The sequence below is a fragment of the Oscarella lobularis genome, chromosome 3 (assembly GCF_947507565.1).
Source record: "Oscarella lobularis chromosome 3, ooOscLobu1.1, whole genome shotgun sequence".
NCBI classification, from domain to species: domain Eukaryota; kingdom Metazoa; phylum Porifera; class Homoscleromorpha; order Homosclerophorida; family Oscarellidae; genus Oscarella; species Oscarella lobularis.
In genome coordinates this window covers 2283372-2303870 of record NC_089177.1, presented here as the reverse complement: position 1 = coordinate 2303870, position 20499 = coordinate 2283372, and the positions used below count along the sequence as shown (strand labels likewise).

At 48.7% G+C, this 20499-nt stretch overlaps 6 protein-coding genes across 7 annotated transcripts; 4 read left to right on the top strand and 2 right to left on the bottom strand.

The window, feature by feature from the left end:
- The first annotated feature begins 1290 nt into the window (after positions 1 to 1290).
- Positions 1291 to 3930, top strand: LOC136184306 (tyrosine-protein phosphatase non-receptor type 22-like). Its single transcript, XM_065971176.1, has 12 exons — positions 1291 to 1372; positions 1489 to 1536; positions 1594 to 1699; positions 1754 to 1852; positions 1905 to 2018; positions 2072 to 2194; positions 2242 to 2297; positions 2344 to 2433; positions 2493 to 2575; positions 2632 to 2693; positions 2746 to 2809; positions 2872 to 3930. The coding sequence occupies exons 1-12, from the start codon at positions 1299 to 1301 to the stop codon at positions 3669 to 3671; spliced, it is 1719 nt and encodes a 572-aa protein (XP_065827248.1). The 5' UTR covers positions 1291 to 1298; the 3' UTR covers positions 3672 to 3930.
- On the bottom strand, positions 3767 to 4417 carry LOC136184307 (gamma-secretase subunit PEN-2-like). The gene is made up of 3 exons (XM_065971177.1): positions 4332 to 4417; positions 4169 to 4276; positions 3767 to 4107 (listed from the first exon to the last, which is right to left on the bottom strand). The coding sequence occupies exons 1-3, from the start codon at positions 4381 to 4383 to the stop codon at positions 3968 to 3970; spliced, it is 300 nt and encodes a 99-aa protein (XP_065827249.1). The 5' UTR covers positions 4384 to 4417; the 3' UTR covers positions 3767 to 3967.
- LOC136184305 (HEAT repeat-containing protein 3-like) lies at positions 4408 to 7550 on the top strand. 2 transcript variants are annotated; one of them, XR_010669339.1, is made up of 17 exons: positions 4408 to 4644; positions 4700 to 4872; positions 5009 to 5093; positions 5154 to 5248; positions 5299 to 5408; positions 5468 to 5787; positions 5849 to 5875; positions 5977 to 6052; positions 6103 to 6194; positions 6248 to 6310; positions 6360 to 6442; positions 6498 to 6640; positions 6700 to 6788; positions 6839 to 6982; positions 7047 to 7226; positions 7293 to 7448; positions 7518 to 7550. XR_010669339.1 is itself a non-coding variant. In XM_065971175.1 (16 exons), the coding sequence occupies exons 1-16, from the start codon at positions 4504 to 4506 to the stop codon at positions 7395 to 7397; spliced, it is 1926 nt and encodes a 641-aa protein (XP_065827247.1). In that variant the 5' UTR covers positions 4408 to 4503; the 3' UTR covers positions 7398 to 7550. The 2 variants fall into 2 exon arrangements, 1 of the variants encoding a protein (XP_065827247.1); XM_065971175.1 differs by having other exon boundaries at positions 7293 to 7550.
- Positions 7511 to 10733, bottom strand: LOC136184303 (glutamate receptor ionotropic, delta-1-like). The gene is made up of 10 exons (XM_065971174.1): positions 10643 to 10733; positions 10273 to 10587; positions 10074 to 10225; positions 9835 to 9990; positions 9622 to 9717; positions 9295 to 9564; positions 9031 to 9228; positions 7907 to 8983; positions 7827 to 7856; positions 7511 to 7775 (listed from the first exon to the last, which is right to left on the bottom strand). Exons 1-10 carry the CDS (start codon positions 10731 to 10733, stop codon positions 7746 to 7748), a joined length of 2415 nt encoding a protein of 804 aa, XP_065827246.1. The 3' UTR covers positions 7511 to 7745.
- Positions 10734 to 11005: 272 nt separating this feature from the next.
- On the top strand, positions 11006 to 12335 carry LOC136184626 (uncharacterized). The gene is made up of 2 exons (XM_065971540.1): positions 11006 to 11708; positions 11760 to 12335. The coding sequence occupies exons 1-2, from the start codon at positions 11067 to 11069 to the stop codon at positions 12255 to 12257; spliced, it is 1140 nt and encodes a 379-aa protein (XP_065827612.1). The 5' UTR covers positions 11006 to 11066; the 3' UTR covers positions 12258 to 12335.
- A 1276-nt stretch (positions 12336 to 13611) lies between these two features.
- On the top strand, positions 13612 to 20494 carry LOC136184614 (cadherin EGF LAG seven-pass G-type receptor 2-like). Its single transcript, XM_065971525.1, has 12 exons — positions 13612 to 14423; positions 14483 to 15217; positions 15271 to 15544; positions 15600 to 15710; positions 15769 to 16566; positions 16618 to 16817; positions 16873 to 16975; positions 17026 to 17520; positions 17572 to 18091; positions 18140 to 18255; positions 18316 to 18804; positions 18858 to 20494. The coding sequence occupies exons 1-12, from the start codon at positions 14179 to 14181 to the stop codon at positions 20418 to 20420; spliced, it is 5649 nt and encodes a 1882-aa protein (XP_065827597.1). The 5' UTR covers positions 13612 to 14178; the 3' UTR covers positions 20421 to 20494.
- The last annotated feature ends 5 nt before the right edge of the window (positions 20495 to 20499 follow it).

The following is a 20499-nucleotide window of genomic DNA, read 5'->3' as shown; positions in this document are numbered from 1 at the left end:
CTGAGAAACCGAAACGACAGTTTTGATTGTCACGCTCTGACGTCACAATCAAAAGTATCCAGTCACATGTACAGTATATGGGTGGGTATGTACGCGTGTACGGGTAACAGGAAATATGACCCGTACACATGCATAGGTCCTCCTCAAATACAGAGCACATTATCAAATACAGTGCAGTGCGTGCCAGCATAAATGGCCAAACGGGACTTTTAGTAGCGCGCGAGGAATTCAGAGCGTAGTTTACATTTGGCGTAGTTTTGACGTTTGATCGTCACATCAAGGATTTCCAATGAAGTCTAGCATTTCTATTTACGTCTATTTTGTAAGAAAACGGTTTTGATTTCACCGCAGACAACGTTTCTATACGTTTTGCTAAGAACACAGAAAAGTTCGTTTTTTTCCAGTTTCAAACAACATATGACGGCTTTCATAAACTCATCTGTCACTTTATACCATTTTCTAAAACTTCATTATCTTTGATTTTCAATACAGTAATTCGGTGGAAAGAAACGGATGTCACGTGACGTAAATAGAAATGCATTTTTTTCCGTTAGGGATCAAGTTAGAAAGAAACTCACTCTATAAATGGCTTCTCACGTGCATTGTTTAGAAATTTATTATCGGCGAATTTGAAAATGTTCTTTCCTTTACAAAATTAGCGCGCGCTAAACTTGCAAAAAATTTAAATCTTTGGGAGTACGTCCCACAAAAGTCAAACTGACATCCCTGTTTAAAATAGGCATTAGAGTGATTTTCGTTGACACACAGTGACACTGTATGTCTTGCAGCGAGTGATCTACAGTGATCTTAGCGCGCGTTTTGTGGCCATTTATGCTGGCACGCACTGTACTGTACGTCAGAAAAGCGCCTAATTAGGAAAACACAGCAATCATGCAAGTACTGTATTTACAGTATGTAGGTAGGACTGAGCTGTACTAGTAGTAGCTAACGGCTGTAATGACAACGTGAATATGTGACAGCATAAAAACTATGACGTCACACTATGTTATGCACTCGCGTACGGTAAGCGATGGGAGGCTCTGCATGATGGCAACACGGTGAACACCGGGCCATCATTCTCTAGTTTACAGGCTAATTTCACGCTGCACGATTTCCTTCGTTGAAATCATTAGACGAGGCGAAGTTCTGGAGTGTGCTGCGTCCAAAACGCCCGTTAGAAGAAAATATCTACTCTTGTGAGGGCAGACCAGGAGAGACTGCATGGGAGTGGTTTGTCTCGACGTCACTGGCAGGAACGTATGTTTTGCGCGCGCACTCCGCCCACTTCTCTCAGGCTGATGGAAGCGTTCGACGACTCTCTCCACTCACGTGCCGTCCGTGCTGCCAGGGCGATCGAAGAATTCAGAATAAGGTACTGAGGTCCGCTCCTGCCTCCTCATTGTCCCGTTGTCCCGTTCCCACGTTCTTACGTTCGGTTTCCCACGCCTTCTTTCACAAAAGCGCGCAGCTCGCCTTTTTATCTTGCAGAGAGAGTGCCACTTCAACGAGAAAAAGACAGCTCGAACTCACAAACGAGTTAGAAAGAGGCTCTGACAAAAAACAGACGGAGCATTGTTTCACATCTCTGTTTAGGAATGATCCGAAACTGTTCGCGCAGTCTGACGAGCTGGAGGCGTCAAACTCTCTCCGCAACAAAGCGAGAGGCGCGGAAGATGTGACGAAAACTGTTCCAAAGAAGGCAAGTGAAAAGGCGGGGGCGCCTTTCTTTGTCTTTTATAACTCTTGTTTTTAGCCGTGCGATTATGGTCATGCTGCTGGCTGCGTAGCCAAGACATCACAGGCATCGCTTCATGCAGATAACGACGATGCTTTCATCGAAGCCGATTCACAGGTGACTTTGTTCACAACAGAAAGCAGTAGATTCTAACTGTAGAATTTTTAAGTATTCACCAGTGTACTTTCTTGCTCACACTCCTGTTGGAATAGTGGAGAAAAAGAAATTCTGGATGAGAGTGTGGAGAATGGATGTCTCACTTATTGCAATGATTGACGTGAAGGTAGTAACGTACCTCGGCTACTATAGTAGTACTAGTGTAGTCTGCCATCTTAGGGTGAAAACTATTGGCCTGAGAATCGGCCATATGGAATCCAAACAGAGCACGGGTTCTTGTTTATCCAGTGCGACGCTGAATCAGCTAAGAACGGATACGTCGCCAGGACGATCACATTGAAGGTGGAGACATGCATGGAAAAAGAATAAACGTGACGTCAGTTGTGTAGATGCGTGATCAGCACAAGATCATTACACATTATCAGCTTTCCGGTTGGTCTGACGAGTAAGTGTAACCAATCACGTGTTTGCTTTCTGATTAATTTTCCCAGTGGTCGTCCGCGTGCCGGCAGTGTACTGCGTATGTCTGCTGATATTGCTACAACAACTGACGACGACGACAAGCTGGTGTTTCATAGCGAGTCCGTGACGCCGTTACAGAGAAATGATGCTTTTTTCATTTGATGGAAATCTTTTCTAGAGAAGGCACACAATTTCGCGACGCACTTGTCGTGATTGATCGTTTTATTCGTCTCTTGCATTTGAAAGACGTCGCTTTGATGGGTAGGCTAGCTATAGTACAGCAGTAGTATAATCTTTCATCAAAGAGCCTTGATTAGTGTCCGTGGAAGTACTTATTTCGTCGATGAGGGAACACTACGGCGACTTTTTGAAGGAAATGGTGCGTAGCTATTGTGACGAAAAAGGATGCGTGTCGTCAATTGTATTTTTAGGCTGCGAAATCAATCTGCTATGAGGTCCTCAAGAATCTTATGTCAACTACGCTTGAAGCCACGGGTAAGTCCTTCTGCGTTTTCCCTTTAGACAGAGAAACGGGATCTTTTGTCTTCTTCCAAAAGCAAAAGCCCTCAGTACTGAGAGGAACGCGACGGTCAGAGCAAACAGCAACTGCAATGAGCAAGTACCTTCAGGCAGCGGAGGAGACGGTGGCGAAGGAGACGGCGGCGAAGGAGGCGGCGGAGAAGGAGACTCCGGCGAAGGAGACGGCGGCGAAGGAGACGGCGGCGAAGGAGACGGCGGTAGCGGTGAAGACGACTCCGGTTATCACGGCGACGTCGGCCACCAAGCGATTCTGCCAAGCCGCAACCCACTCACGACAGCGTGCAGCTGTGATTTTGCCACGTCTCTCCAGTTGTTGGAGTCTTCCATGAACAAGCGCTTTCAGCGAATTGAAGCGGCGATGGGCGTCCAATGCCGTCTGATCAATGGATTCCTAAAAAGGCTGCCTATAGCCTCACAGCACAAGCAAACGGATCCCATCGACTATGCCCCTCCTCAGCACAACGGAACTGTTCCCGTTGACCACGGGCTGGCGGGCCCACCGAGTCGTCAGCACAACGGAAAGGCTCCCTTGCCCGTCGCCCGACCGCCTCCTCAGCACTATGGAACTGCTCCCGATAACCATGAGGGGCTGCCCTCACGTCCTCGGGCTCCCGTCAACAATCAGTGGAATGGATTGGCTACGTTTTCTCCACGTCCACCTCCCTCTTACCTCACTCATTGGCCACTTCCATTTGCTGCTGCTGCTGCTGCTGCTGCCGCAGCTCCTCATCAGAGGAATGTCCCAGTGACCGTTCATCACACACCGCCGGGTTTTCAACCCTGGATGCTGCCTGTCACCCATCCTTCTGCTCAATAAGGTGACATAGATGCGGTTGGTTTATTGGAATTCTTGATTGAGTTGAGTTCTATAGTTTAAACAAATTTTTGATGAGTTGGGTTTATTCTTTCGACTAAGATACAGTAACTATTTAATGACAATGACAAGAGTTGAGTTCTATAGTCAATTTTTGTTTGAGTTGGAATCGTTCTTTGAACTAAGAGAGATATTATAAGGATACAATAACTACTACAAACGCCAAACGGAACAAATTTAATAACAATGATATGATATTTGATTTGGAACGTTCGTTCGCACAATTCTTCTGCCACCTACTAGGGAACTCCGCCCGGTACTGTCACTGACAGTCCATCGCCGAAGCCTCCCCAAGAAGCTCGTTTCTTCTGATAGATGACGATCCACGTCGTCCAGACAACAATCCAGATGCCGACGCCCGAAATTGATCTCAAGAGGTCTATTCAAACGCTTCCTCGATTAGTGTGCTCGTTGTCGCCGAGCGGGCAAATTTTGCTTACATTTTCGTATCTCTTTGTCCGGGTTCGACTTGCGAAAGGCGTCCTTGAAGAACCAGACGAAATTCACGAGCCAAATGAACGGCAGGCAGAAGAATCCCCACCGATAGTCTTAAAATGATAAAGAGAGTACAAAACAAAAGGCGTTCTGAACGTCTAGACTAACACTTGCGACAGATTTGGAGCTTTTCGTCTCGAGACGCTCGACTGATGTCCATCTTTATACGGGGCACTTTGTGGTTAGATTTCCCTACGCAAAAAACCCACGTGCAATCTCACCTTCGCGAAGAAGCAATGCTCTAAACGAACATAGCGTCTTTTACCGACCGTTCCAAGCGATGGGAAAGCTCCGAAAGAAGCGAAAGAAGGCTCGCATTCAGCCGACAGGCCTTCCCAGCGTCGCCGAAGCGATAGAAGAGCAGGAAAGCGTTCTGGACGCCGTCGATTCGTCGTCGGCGCACGATCATCTAATCGAAATGGTAACTGCGATTGCCGTTGCTGCCTTCGCTTTGTCAATATCCTACGCGTTCTCAGCTCTCCAGTCCTTCGGCCGAAGATCGTCAGTGTGCGTGCGCCGGACTCGCGAATCTCGTTCTTGAAGCCGAAATCGTGCCGATTCTGCTCGATAAAGGCGTTGTGAAGTCGCTCGCGTCGATGCTCGTCGACGAGTGCGAAGCACTGCGACTGGGAGCAGCCGGAGCACTGAGGTATGCTCAGGTGTAGTCTACTTTAGTTAGATGCTCCTCACTGTACCTCAATCTTTACTAAGTCTTGCATTGAGGTTCAGTGAGTAGTCCATGTAGAAAGGTCACTTTATTTTCTGTTCCTACTTCCTCGTTGTAGGAATTTGACTATTGCCGGTCACGAGACGTGCGTTCGTATGGTAGAGGACGATGTGATGACGTCTCTCGTGGTCTTCTTCAAGCGTGTAAGTTGAAAGAGCCGTCGTCGTCGATCGAGCATAAACTGACTGTGTCTACTGCTGCAGTCGCTTGAAAGTGTGACGATTAGTGACGCTGCTCCCATCGACGAAACGTGTCTCGACCAAATTGAACAAGGGCTTCATCTACTATGGAATTTAAGGTCATCTCGGCATGTTGACACGACTATTTGCTTTTTGCATTGTATTGCAGTGAATGCTCCGCTACGGTCGTGAAGATCTTCAACAGCGAAAATCTTCTCCCCCTCGTCTTCTACTGCATCTCGTCTGAAAGATTCTTTCCGTCGATAGCAGTGACGGCAGGTAGAAAACAATGTCAAGTTCGTAATTGTGTCATTTCTTTCATTTCTTTCTCTATTCAGCTCAGTGCCTGCACACGGTGACAGAGGAAAATCCTCCCCTTTGTGAAACCATAGTCGGTTCTGGCGAAATGCTCACGACACTCGAACGTCTTCTCCTATGCGATGGAGACGCCGTTCGTCACATGATGCTTCGCGTCCTGACGGCAGGCATCCTATTCAACGTTCATCGACACATGTCACCAGTCGCTCGCGGCCAAGCAATGCAGGCCATTGCACGCGCACTTGCAAAAGCGCTGGACGTCGACGTTCCGGCTCAAATGAAAGCTATTGCCCCTGATCTTGTAGCAGCTGATGCTGGGGCGATAGAGGAAGCAGAAAAGGTACGACGAGAAGGAGAAATCTGGTAGTGAAATAATACTGTAAACTCTCGTCGTTTCATAGTATCAAGAACGTAAGGAATCAGATCAGGTGAGATTATTTTAGCTGTTGTCATATTTGCCTTTGTCCACTTACTCCATCGACAATCTTAGACTAATATTTGTTATTATCAAGACATTTTCTTTCCTTAGGTGTTAGATATTAGAATCGCGTTAGCAGCTCAGCAACTAGCTTTAGAAATATTGGCAAACCTGTGCTGCAATGATGGTTAGTTACGTATACAATATAGTTGAAAGTCCGCGACCGATGGCCTTTAGACAGTAGTGATGATGGAGGTAGCCTCCCGTCAGAGTCGGACAGTGAAGTGGAAGGAGTCGAGGAGGAGCAGAATGGAAGTGGATTCGAATCAGTAAACAAGCATAGAATAGTTTTTCTCTTCTATTTTGGAACGTCTCTTTCTAGATGGCATTGAGTATGTCTGTTGACAGTGTTGAGGCTGTCGTCAGTCACTGCCTACCAGAAAAGGTACCGCCTTAATTAATTAATTTAAAAGAATAGGATATAACGTGCGTAGACATTAAGCAAATGCCGATTTGCCGATCCGGCTGTTTATGAACTGTTGGGCGCCCATAACCTCGGCCAGACACTTGTACAAAAGTTAGCGCATTCGCCGACGGCGCGTCGTCTTCCTAACGTCTCTTCTCTTTTCAAGGCTGAACACCGTACAGTCTCGAGCATTGGTAGCGCTGCACAATATGCTCTCGATGTTAGACAGCGACGAGCTCAGTCGACCCGATTCGCTTGACAGCCTGTGGCCAAGTCTATTCGACTTGGCGACAGGAGTATCGGAAAAAGGCAGGCGCAAAAGAGGCCAAGCGAGTTCACGTTTTTTTTTTATTGACCTTCTGTTCTAGGTCCATCTCGTTCAGACGAAGAATTTCTTGAAGCGGTGACCGGCGCTATGCGTTCGTTAGCAAAGAGGCTACAATTGACGGGACATAAAGTGCTGCCTAGGTTCTGTGATCTCCCCGTAAGAAACGATTTCTTTCCTAGTGCGTTCAACCTGAGCAGATTATCCGAATTGCCTCCGTGTGTCCAACGGTGGCTTTTCCGTCCGTGCGCGCCAATGTTGTCGGCCTACTTGGCGTCCTTGGGACGTCACTAGCTCAGCGTTCAGATGCCGCGGAGCTGCTTACGGTATGTACGCGTTTTTGTGGATACTAAAGCGATTCAGTGTCGCTCTCTGTGTCTCCTTGCACAGGTCGTCGGGAGCGCTCTGTGCAAAGCCGTATCTAGTGACACGGATCTCTGGGTCGTGGTCGAGGCTTTGGACGCTATTTTTGATGTTTTTGGCGGCGACGGCGACATCGTCTTGCCGACCGTCAAATTTTTGCAGTTACTACCCCAATTGGAAGGAGTAGCATCCGGTTTGAAGAAGAGGGTATTATTACGTCATTTTGTATGTGAAAGCACGAGCGCCGGCTTTGTTTTTTTTTTCTTTGTCTAGATTGCGTCTAAGAGGAAAAGTCTCGGAGCTCGACTTCCAGTTGCTGAAAATGCCAGGACTAACCTGCTGCGTTTTATTAGATACCTAAGGAAGGGAATCAAGTGATGGCGGTGGCGGCTACAAAACGGTACAGCATGATTATTACATCTTTTGTAGGTAAACCGTGAGATGGACAGTTTCAATCTAAATGGCAGTGTACAGGTATTGATTACTAATTGACTCTAGATTGCTTTTGGAGGATGAAGACAGTGAAAATTCTTCTCTCCGTGTACCTGCAGCACATCTTGGAAACCCCATCAGTGTCTATCCTCGCTGAGCCTGGAATCACGTTTCGTTTTCTTTCTCTGTCATTGCTCCTATAGACCTATACCATCTAAATCTAGGGTCACAAGCACCAAAGTGACTACAGTCCAACTCTACTGTTCTAACTAGAATAGACATCTCGTGTTTCTCTTACAAAGGCGTTGATTTCGTCTCGCTGTCCTACAAACAAGAATGAAATTGAACTTTTTTTGTTTCGCGGAGAAACCTTACATCTGTATTCGTTTGGATGTTCTCGTTTCCCTAAAGACAGACATTAGAAAACCTTCGCCAAGCTGTTTCGTTCCACTTACATTTCCCTTTGTAGTAGATGAACTGCAACGGCTTCGAATGACTTTCTGCACACTGGCAATCAAAGCAGCAATTCCCAACGGCACAAGAAACGTGAATACAACCGAGCCAGCAATATGTATAGCTGAAATTCCTTCAACCTCACTTCCCCCACCTCCGCCCGGAACTCCGCATTCGCCATTTTCATAGAGGGAACTTCCAACCGCTGTCAGTGACGTAAGACTTCGGCCAGCTCGCATATTCAGTATTTCCAAAGAGAAATTGCTTCGATACGGCATCCCTTTCGGCATTCCAATCCCGTAGGCCTTCTTTGAAAATGTACGGCCTGTTACTTGAGCTGTGCAGGGCTTTATCTGCGAATAGTAAGTCAGCACTGGCGAGTCCCAAATAAAAACATAGCCAACACCATTTGTCATATTCGCATTTTTTACTTTATCTACACCTTCTTCGGCCGTATTGACCATCCACTGGGGGTTGTTTCTCATGTACGTGCCAATCTCTTTGAATGGCGATACGGAGGAGGTCAGGAACATCTTCTCCACGGCCGACTGACGTACGGTTCCGAAGGGAATAGCTTTCTGGTAGGCAAGATCTTGTACGCTTCTTATCGGGGTGACCGTCCGTACCGCGGTAAGAAACGCTGCCAAATTGGCCGTGTACGTTGACGTGACAATGAGCATGAAGGCAAAGAAACCGGCGAGGATAATTCGCACGGGTAAGTTGGCCCCGTCCGGACCCCGGCCCAAACCCGTGCTGAAGAGAAACCAGAGAGAGTCATAGAGACGTTGACCTAGTCCAATACCGGGACTATCAAGATTGTCCGTTAAAGTGCCGTAGAATGGTTTTCCGGTCACGGCAATCATTATCGGTACGGACAAGATGACAAGGCCGAGTGCACCGAGAACTATCATCCAGACTCCCGTTGAAAAGGGATGGAAGCAGCTCCAAATGTTGCTTTGAATGATTGCCGGCGCAGGTGTCAACAGAACTAAGCCGTAGTCGTGCCAGGACTTCGTCAAGTCGATCACTGCTTCTCGTTCGGCGGAAATAGACAATGCTCCCACGGCCAGATCCACGTCCTGAAACGGAAAAAACCGACTCGAGAAACTTTAATTTTGTTACTTACGCAGTTTAGGACTTGCCCAATGAGGCCAGTTGCATTGGCTTCGCCTGTACTCTCATTTATTGTCACAGCACCGTATATGCCATCTTTGGCTTCACTGAGTTCGTAAGTGAAATCCAGAGCTTGCGCCAGACTGTTCATCATGTTAACGGCAAAACCAGATATTGGTTTGCCGGGAGCACGAGTAGCCACTGGTTGTTCCTATGGAGAAAACAAATTGACTTGAAAAAATCAAAGCGCAGACAGAGCCGGTGCTCAACAACTTACTAGAACTATAGCAGCTCTGAAATGCAGTTTTCCGTTGCTTCCTTTTTTTGCTGGCGGACACTGAGGAATCACAACGTCGCGTTTTCTTCTCTTTTTTGGAGCACGTGATTCTGGTGGAAGCTTCCTACTGATTTCGTGTATCTTGTCTTTCTTGTAAACGGCAACTAGTTGTGTAAACGTTTCTCCAAGTTCAAATATGTTGTAGGATTGATGAATTCGTCCGCTGCTGTCAAGTCGCACGTGAACGCCTTTGGAATCCAAATCTCTAAGCTAGCAATTAATTATTTGCAAAAGGAAAATGCTCTTTATGTTGAAGAAAAAGCTTACAACTCGACGTGCTTCCTTATCGATAGAGAAAGCGTCTCCTACATTCAGCAGATGATGCAAAGTCAAGGCTGCTTCATAGAGATATACACCGTTGCTCTATAAAACATCTCGTCAATCAGCAGGAAGACAGTACACGTGCTATGATCGAGGGTAAATCAGCGTCAAAAAAGTGATTATTTACCCTATCCTTTGCTTGCTTGCTTACTTACTTACCGTAGCCTCTTCATCGGGCTCAAGTTCGTTGATCACCTGATATAAGTGAGAAAGTCTAACGGCATTCTTGTTCTCCCTAAAAGCTCTTTTGATGCCAAACACTCGCAGCCTGTTTCCCAATTCCGCGCTGCTTGAGAACGATCCATCTCTGGCAGCCTGACGCATAAGAAAATACATGCACAGTTATATATAGGCTAGTTGGTAGCTGTAGCAGCCAGCAGCTCGCCACTGCATCCTACCATTCGCATATTGTCTTCATCAAGAATCCACGCCACTCTTCTATAGTCTGCACTCTCAGCCCATTCCCTGAACCTCTTTCTGAACTGTGCGTAGCATTTCCAAGATTTGCACGAAACGAAAACGGTGGCACGATCGGCGAAAAACTCGCTTGCTAAGAACCGAAATAATCAAAACCTAGAGCAGGTTTTTATGGCATACTGTCACGAAAGCTCGAGCTTGGATACTCAGCAAGATTTCCCCATCCCTTGTATCCCATAAAAGCTCTCGCAGCTTCTAATTGGCCTTTGTTGGAATGGCCAAATCCGATTGTGCAAACTTCGGACCCATTTTGGATTTGTACGACGGGCGGCGACAAGCTGCTGCATGACGCCATCTTTAGGTGTATCGATGGAGGCGGCAAGCAGGCCGTGTTGTTTCGTTTTATCTTTACTGATCTTGCTGTTTCATTTTCCAAATAACGTGCGAGAATTTCCAGACGAAGGTCGTCGAGAAAACTGTAGCTAGCTTGTATACCTTTGGGAGCAAGTACGATCTAAAGCGCCATAGGACTACACCTTTAGAAGTGTACTTATTTCCTTCGTCGATTCAGCAGTTTTAGCAAATGAAAGCGAAAAGTAACAGAAGAGCAAAGCAACGGGTGCAAAAGAGAATCGTTCCATAACGCCTAGATGGTGTTAGTAGGCATAAGTGATTAATTGGATTTTGCTGCTCTTCGTTACTGGCGTTACTAAGCGTAAATTTAAAATTGATCTGCGCTTGAAAAGAACGTGGCTAGCTATTGTTGCATCTTCTATGTGACGTGCAAGGCACTTCAGTGTGAGACAATTCAGTAAATCTTATATTCAAAAACGTATGACGTCGTCCCATTTATATCTATGGTTCACCGCGTTTAGTCTCTGGTGGTTTCACTCTTCTGATATCGTTTATTTTTTCATTTTATTCAAAACGTATCATCCGTCGTCCCACCCACTGCTCCTGTATCACGTGAGCCAATGAACAACACTGACGTTCTATACCAAAACTGCCGAAACTTTACCGACTGGCCTAGGCCAATATGCGTCGTCGGCAACATCGGAGGCCTGGTGAGTGCCGCCATTTGGTTTCTCGTTCTCCTACCGCAAGTCATCAAAAATTTCCGCCTTCGCTCGGTCGTGGGACTGAGCTTTCTCTGGGCCGTCGCCAACTTCACAGCGTCCCTCATCAACTTCTTCTTCGTCTTTCACCACGACCTTCCTCTCTACGTCAAAATCGAAGCCGTCTACATGCCCTGTCTCGAATTCACCATCCTCGTCCAATTTCTTCTCTTCTCCAAGGCTCACGCTCGCAAGCGACTCCTCTGCCTTCTCGTCTGTCTTCTCGTTTGGTCGTGCGTTCTCACAATCGAGCTCGCCGTTCGCAAAGCACCCGATTACCTCTTCTGGGCGGCAATTTTCCTCTGGTCCATCGAAACCTTTCCCCAAGTCGTGCTCAATATGCAGAGACGATCGACGAGCGGCCAGTCGACCATTTCCATTGGACTGACGCTCGTTGGAAAGGCGACCGACTACATATCGACGTACGCACTCGACATGCCAATACAATTTGTCATTATGTGCTACTTTTCGAGCTCTTCGGCCTATATCAATGGATTTCAGGTTTCAACTTTTCATATATAGCAATTTTGACTTTTTTATTATTTGTTTTAGGTTTTTTGGTATGGAATGAAGAAGGCTAAGAAGCGTGCTGTCAATAGTTTTAGGGAAGTGAAAAACCTATTGGCATATGTGTGTCCACGCTGTGCAGATCGTTTTCACGACGACTGCGACGGCAGCGACGGAAAGAAACCTCTCTATGTTTCGTCTTCAGAACAGCTAAACGTGGCAGCAGACGACTTTTCTGATCACGATCACTCTGTAAATGACGATGGTACAAGTGAATTGGTGCAAAAGTCGAATGAAGGTGATGATGGTGCAGACGAAGAGAAAACTTTGCCACTCACTCCAGGTAGAGTTGTCGGTTTAATTTATGTGTCTATAGTTCTGGTTGCCTTCGCTGTTGGCTTCATTGCTAACATGGGCCACTGGTGGGCTGCATTCGGGCCGGTTATCATCTTGGGAATTTTAGCGGCTGCTTATGCTTACCGTCAGCAAAAAGAAAGAAAATTTATTTTTAAAAGACTCTTCTATGCTGTAGACGTATATTAGTTGCTCGGCGGCAGTGCTGTTTCAATCAAATCATTTTGTTTTGGTATCCGGGAATTCTCCGTAAACAAAAGTTCGTTTCTTCGCGTAAAGTACAGTCTCCGTGGAGCGTCGAATGCCTTCATTGCCTTGGCGCAAGCGAACGGGTAGGGCTCCAAAAGGCTCTCTCGCGGGGAAGGTCCTCCACAAGGAAGTGCTCTCCCACCGAAGTCCGACAGACCACGGATGTAGTCTACTAGTATCCGTGAACATACAATCTGACGCTAACTTCATTGAAGGAGCATCGTTGTTCTTTGTCTCGCGTTTGCCGTGTGTAGTTATAGTCTGCACGAAATCGCCTTGACGACGTCCACTCGATTGTGTAGAACGCGGCGGCGGCGGCGGCGGCGGCGGCGGCGGCGGCGGCGGCGGCGGCGGCGTGCAGGCGCTAGGTCAAAGAGGAGAGATGCTTCTGTGCTGGAGAGTGAGAAAATATCGATCTCTCAGTCATACCATGCATGATGTTGGCCCCTCCTACGTTCACCGTCTTTTCGCGTATAGAAACCGAATCGCGACAAAATGGTACTCGAAACGATAGCAGAATTCAATTCGCGACCGATTTGCGCCGATACCCGATTTGAAACGACGCTCGTTTTCGTGCTGTAAAGTTGCAGTACAAAACGAGGCTCGGGTATAAATAGCCAGCTCGTACATTAACAATCACTTCTCAGAGCTGGGATAGAAGGGAGCAGCTAACTCTCCCCTCACCCATGACGTACGTAGCCTTAGGGACCTAGATAGCCTACGGTATCCCCCGTTTGTATCCCCCGTTTGTTTAAGCTTTTCATAATAAAAACCCCCAAGGTGTGACCATTATGGCCTGGTGGCTGGTCAATTTCCTCACTTGTCACGTCACTTCCCGCCAACACCGATATTCGGTGCTTTGGCGGTGGTTTTCAGTAACTGCGTCTAACCACGGATAATTTTATTATCCGTGGTCTAACTGCGTCTCACACATACCCCTTCCCTAGTTCCACGTTTTAGTTTGCCGTAATAGTCTGCCCTTACTTGTACTTGCTAACCCACCCATAGATTTTAATATAAGGGCATGGGGCCTTCCTGGTGATGACGAGAGCGAGGCACACTGATGTTGGATAAACCTCCATAGCACCGTCTTCCGCGTGGTTTGATGTTGGGTATCGTGTTTTTACTTTTTAAAAAGTTCTTCAAGTCAAAAGAACGCGTTTTTGACCTTTTAGCGGTCAAACAACGCATTTTGAACTTGTAGCACGTGGCGAAAGGGGGCCTCACCTCTGTCTAAACCTGATACCGTCTACATATGTAAACGTAGCACGGCTTCATTCTTTTCTTTAGTAGATTGGCGTGCTTGTCGCTTAGAAATAAGTCGAAAAACGCCGAAAGCGATGGACTAGGCAAAGAACACGGCACGTGGTGTATGAAACGACTATTCCTGCCTACAAACCTAAATCGTGCGAGTGCGTCTCTTCTTTGGCGATGAAACGCCTTTACTTCTACAAAGTTGCAAAGGCACAAACTGTAAAAAATCCCAACTGCCTTCAAAGTATCGGTGAAAACGTTGACCTGCCGGGTTTCGGCCTTGTTATCTCTTGTCCGAGAACTATCTCATTCAGACTCTTGTCGAAAAGACCGCCGGTGCAGAACTACAATGACTTCGTGAAGTCAATCACTGCTTCTCGTTAGGCGAAAATAGACAACGTCCCCCACAAACAATTTTTAATTTAAAAGACTTTTCTTGTGCCGTGTATGAGTTTCTCGTTGGGGTCTCACGGGGACGATCCTTCACGGGGACGGCCCTTCACGAGGAAGTGCGTTATTGCCTGAAGCTCACCTCATCTATTCTCACCGAAGTGCGACAATCTACGCTAATTTCATTACGTCTCGTCCAAGAGCATCATCGTCGTCCATGAAAGCTCTTCATCTCGCGTTTGCCGTCGTCGTTTCGACGTCGTTTCTGCGCGAAATCGTCTCGACGACGTCGACTCCGTGCCCTGCCGTCAATTGTTCCGTCAATAGCTGGTCGTCGTGGTCGCCGTGCAAATGCGATCTCGGTTACAGAGAACGAAATCGCACGAAATCGCAAGCAGAAAGCTGCGGCGGCGTCTGCGTGCAGGCGCTAGGTCAAAGAGAGAGATGCTGCTGTTCTAGAGAGTGAGAAAAGATCGATCTCTCAATTCTCATTATTCCATTGACCTTTTGCGCATCTAAAGCTGTCTTCTAACGAATTGGGGCTCGTGGTCGCGCTGCAATTCGCCGTGCGGCCCAGGAACGATGTTTCGTCATCGCCAAGTCGCCCGCGTGGCGTCCTGCGGCGGAGCGCCGTGTGCCGACGGTTTGCAACAGACGAAGAACTGCAGCAACGGTTGCTGTCCGGTCACCTGTCGCGTGAGTCGCTGGGGTCGTTGGATTCCGAAATGTTCGTGCGGTCCGCCGATCCTGCAGCGACGCAGTCGCACCGTCCTTCAACGACCCGCCTGCGGTGGTCTGCCGTGTCAGCGTCTCGAGCAGACAAAAGTGGCGCCTCCGTGTCGCTGCTGTCCGCAGAACTGCACTTGGACGTGGAATCAATGGAGCGCTTGTTCGACGACGTGCGGCGTCGGGAGACGGCGTCGTTCGATTGTGCAGTTGACGGCACGGTCGTGCGGCGGCTCGCAATGTCCGACGAGTGCAGTCGAATTTCGAAATTGTTCGCTATACGATCGAAGTGACTGCGAAGTCACCGCGTGGTCGTCGTATGGTTCGTGCGTTCCGAACAACGGTAGCTGCGGCGTCGGTACGCGCGTTCGTCACAGAAACGTGACGGCGTTGCCGAAATGCGGAGGCGCGTTGTGCCCGAAAACGAGCAAACGCGTCAGCTGCGCAGCCGGATGCTGTCCCGTCGATTGCGCTGTAGGCGAGTGGAGTGATTGGACGACGTGCGCGGCGCTGTGCGGAACCGGACTGACGTACGAAAGATTGTAAGGGATTATCTATTCTTAGTCTTTTTTTTCTTTATCAGATATCAGACGCGGAACGTCGTGAGGGCCGATAGCTGTGGCGGATCGTCGTGTCCGGTTCTCAGTCGATCGCGAACGTGTGGACGCTACGTTCCGCGTAATTGCGTCGTCGGACGATGGTCGTCGTGGTCGTCGTGCGTAGTTCAGCCCGGTTCAAGTCAAAACCGTCGCACTCGGAAGGTGATCGTGTCTCCGTTTTGCGGCGGCGACGCCTGTCCCAAGCTGACTGAGACGGTCAACTGCACGGCAGACACATCAAAAAATCTAACTATTAAGGTCTCTTGTGCGTTGCACTAGTTCCGACGTACATACACCTCTATACATTTTGCAGGGGGCTGAGTGGAGCAACTGGGGGCCCTGTTTGAATACGTGCCCAACGGGCACGTCGTATCGTCAACGCTTTAGCGCTGTTTTAGATTGCAGAGAAACGTGCGATATGCAGGTATTGTACCAGGTTAAATCTACTGCCTACGTTCATATGTACCGGTAATTCTTTTTAGTTTGTGAAGGAACAGGACTCGCGACCGTGCGGACATGTCAACCGCAGCTGCGAGCACACGTGCTCCGACGGCGTCTGCTCGTGCCGCCGTGGCTACCTGCTGAACGACGACGGAACGACGTGTCGTCGTCGCGATTGCGGCACGCCGACGTCAGCGCCGACGTATTGTCCGAACGGCACGGCGACGACGGCGTGTCGAAACACGACGATTTTGTGTAGAAACGGCACGACGTACGGTTCCCTATGCACCTTGCAGTGCCCAAACGGATATCACTTGACGAACGGTCCGAACACTATTACGTGCCAGTCGTTTGGGTTGTGGACGGCGTATCAGACGAGCTACTGTCTCAAAGACAATTGCTCGTGTGCCGGGTCTCCCGACGGACTTCGATGCGTTTTTCCTTTTTCTTACCACGGGGACACGTATAACGAGTGTACGAGCGTCAATCACCAGCGACCGTGGTGCGCGACACGATCGGGCGATTACGAGAGTCACGAAGAGTGGGGCGAGTGCTTCAACTGTTCGTGTCGTCCCAAGTCGTCGTGCTTCTGCGCCGATTCGGTGAACGGATCGCGATGCGTCTTTCCGTTTTTCTACCAGGCAATTAAGTATTGGGAATGCACGGCAGTGGATCACGATCAACCGTGGTGCGCAACCAAGCCGGGGAACTATTCCGAGCACAAAGAATGGGGCAATTGCGTTCACTGTCCGTGTTCGTCCGCTTGTCCGACCGCCTGCGAGTCGTTCGAAAATTGGCACGCTTTCAATTGCTCAAAATGCAATGAACCACCGAACAAAGTACGGTGCATGAAGGGGAGAGCTAGAGGACCCGCAGATGTCTTGTTGTAGATTTTTCTTTCTTCTGAAAGCGTGTACGAAAACGTCGCTATCGGATCGACGGTGGGAACGCTTGCGACGCGAGATCCTAATCAATTTGACAACGACTCTCACATCTATTCACTATTGAATGACGCCGGCGGAAAATTTGACATACACGGCAACGTTTTGCTGATCAACTTCAGTCCCGACTACGAAACACCGCCAAACGGGTAGGCTGTGCAGATTGAAAAGGCAATCAGGTTAACGTACAACGAAATATTGCAGTTACGTGATAGTCGTTCGCAGCACAGACACCCACGGTCTCTATTTGGACGCGACATTCGATATCAGCGTTGAGGACGTGAACGAGAAACCGACTAAAATATCGGTAGAGAAATTGTCTTTATAGAGAACGAGAAGACCTAACATCGTTTTTAGCTTTCGAATTTCTACGTAGATGAGAACAGTCCCCGTGGAACGCCAATTGGCTCGTTCAGCACTGCCGATCCGGATCGCGGGCAAAGTCACACGTATAGTCTTTTGAGTGACCTGGGAAACCGTTTTCAAGTGTCTGGGAACGTGCTCGAAGTGGGGCTCTCCTCTTTGGACTACGAAGAAAGGAACAGCTTCACCGTGCGTATACGAAGCGAAGACTCCGGATCGCCACCGCTTTACGTCGACACGTCGTTCACGATTTATTTGCGTGACGTCAACGATCAACCGGAGTATGTGACATTTTCGGGTAGGGACACGCTGCGAGAAGACGCCGTCGTCGGCACGACGATCGGCAACGTATCGGCATCGGACGACGATGCGAATCAGACGGTGACGTGCACACTTCTTGCAGACGACAAATTTGCAATCGAGGCCGGCAATCGAGTCGTGTTAAAGACGGCGGTGGATTACGAACAGGAGGCGAATCATCCAATCGAGGTTAGAGAGAGATATTCTCTTCTCAGGAAAGGGGTCTATATAAATTTACAGGTTCGATGTAGTGACAACGGCGTTCCGCCTATGTATGTTGATGGTCAGTACGTGATTAATATTCTCGACGTCAACGAAACGCCGACGTCTGTCGGTTTGACGTCGTACAGCGTGAGCGAGAATCGCGACGCCGGCACTCTGGTGGGTACGATCACTTCAGTCGATCCAGACAACGAGGTCGCCTGGACACAGAATGTTACCTACAACGTCGTCGATTCCGGCTCTGCTAGCGCTCCCTTCGTCGTCGACGGCACAGATTTGGTCACGACGTCGACACTGAACTACGAAGCGAAATCGTCCTACGTCATCAATCTGACGGCAACGGACACGGGAAATCCGCCTGCAAACACGACCGTGCAATTGCAAATCAACGTTGAAGACGCTGATGATCCTATAACAGGAGTGTCATTGAGTAGCCAGAGCGTGAGGGAAAATTCTCCTGGTGGTACCGTGATAGGACAGTTTACTGTAAAAGACGAAGATGGGAGTCAGTACCGCATATTTGTTCGTTTGCCTAAGGGTTCGTCACCTTAAGATCTTGCCTTGATTCCTTTTAATTTTGTGGTAGGCATTTTCTACGCTGACGAACGCAATCGCCTGCGAGTTTTGCCAGGTGCAGAGCTCGACTTTGAAACAGCATCTTCCTGGCACGTCCTAGTAGTTGTGAACAATCGGGCGTTTAAAGTAAAGTACAAATGCTCCAGGCTTTCTTTTGCTTATGCTCATTTTTGCCTATACCTATAGGTTATTCTCGTTCATGTGCTGGACGTAAACGAACCCCCATCGCTAATTTCGAAGCGCTTGAGAATTGCTGAAAACAGTTCACCTGGGACGCGCGTAGGTCAACTCCGCGTAACCGACGAGGACATCGGACAACACAGCTCGTGTGATCTACTCAACGCTACCGCATATTTTATCTTGGAACAGGTCGACTCCCAGTTGCTCATTCGCGTCGCCGATCACGCCGACATCGATTATGAAACGTCGCCTTCGATTCGACTGAACGTCGAGTGCCACGACGACGGTCGACCTTCCCTGTCTACTTCTCGCGTTTTTGTTGTCGAAGTGACGGACGTCAACGAACCGGTCACTGATATCATCGTGACTGGTAGTCGGCGACTTCGTGCAGACACGCCATCGGGTGCGGTGATTGCAAACCTAACTGCAGTCGACGAAGATCGAGGACAAACGCACGACTTTAGTCTGCGCGGACTCGTGGCTAGTGCATTCAAAGTGAGTTCATTGCATAAGGAAAAACTTTTTTCTTTATACTATTCGCTTTGCAGATTGTTGCCAATCGAGAGCTTATTCTTGCTCAGCAACTCGAGTTTAATGCTGAAAGCGTCGAGAATATCTCCATCTCCATATTCGTCATCGATAGTGGCGAGCCTCCGAGCAATTTGAGTCGAACTGTCGTCTTTACGATCATCAACGACAATGTGGCTCCGGTAAACGTCACCGTTCGCGAAGGCACCGACGTATACGAAAATTCGACCGTAGGCCACCTCATCGGCACCCTCGTCTCCTTTGATCGAGACAACGACGACGGTCCAATTACCTACTATTATCTACTCTCCGTCGACGGCGTCGCGCAATCGACCGAATTCTACGTGATCACCGCGGAAACGACGTCGTTTCTATATTTGAACAAAACTCTCAATTACGACGACGAATCGTCGTTTATTCTCGAGATCGCCGTCACCGATCAATCTCGTCCTCTGGCGTCGTCGACGTCGTTTGTCGAAATCAACGTGCTTCGAACGGACCCGTGCGCGCTCGGCACGGCGCGATGTCACAGCAACGCGACGTGCATTCGAGTCAATTCGACGACGAGTCGATGCGAATGCGACGACGGCTTCGACGGCGACGGCGTCGTCGTCTGCGACGGAATCGATCACTGCAATGCAACGATCGAGACGTGGGAAAGCGGATTGACTCTATGCAATAAAGGGACGTGCGTCGACGGCGTCACGGAATATCATTGCGAGTGTTTTCCCAGTTATTTACCTCCCGATTGCAGTGTGATTGCGAGCGAGTGCGCGTCGAATCCGTGTGGTCGCGCCGGCACGTGTCGCGATCGAGTGACCGATTTCGAGTGTCTCTGTTCGCCGGGTTACGCGGGCGACGTGTGCTCGTTTCCGACCCAAGTATGTCAGAATAAGCCGTGTGCGGACGTCTGCGTGCCGAACGCGATTAATGGAACTTTCGTTAATTTCACGATTGAAAATCTTTTGACTAACTTCGACGGAGGGGACAACGCTTTGGATTATGCGTGCGTTTCGAACGAGTACGTCGTGAACGTGAGTTTTTCTGCTCGCATGGGCGCCGGAGAGCGTTCGTTTCAAAATCGATTCGAACGCTACGTGCGCGACAATTTGCTGATTCGCAATGGGACGATTTCGTCTGGCGTATCTGCCGTCTACGTCGTCGACTCGTCTTCACTCGCCGACGGCGATATTCGGCTTCGTTTTGTCGTTTTGATTAACAACGGACCGATCGAAGCGCGACTCGTCTTGACTGGATTGAATGGCGAGTGCGAAAGCGGGTCAATGGAAAGGAAATTTGGTCATGACATAGAAATGACGTGCAAGCTTATTGGCGTTTTTCTGAACGGCACCAACGGCTTGATTTTTTCAAAACCAGTCTCAAATGGCGGCGTTGGCGTTGGAGTGATATCTGCTGTCGTCGTTTCCACCGTAGCTCTTATTGCGATTGCTGTCGTGACGACGGTGTTGTGCCTGAAGAGAAGATCATCTCTGCCCTTTTCAACGATGGAAAACGAGAAAGAGAAAAGCGAGTCGGGTTATGTAAATCCCGTGTTTATTGGAAACGAACCTAAAGACACGTGAGCGCTTCTATAAACTCAATTACCGATGTGGTGGGCTTTGTATAAGCTAGCTCACACACAGCATTTCCTACAGTACGTAC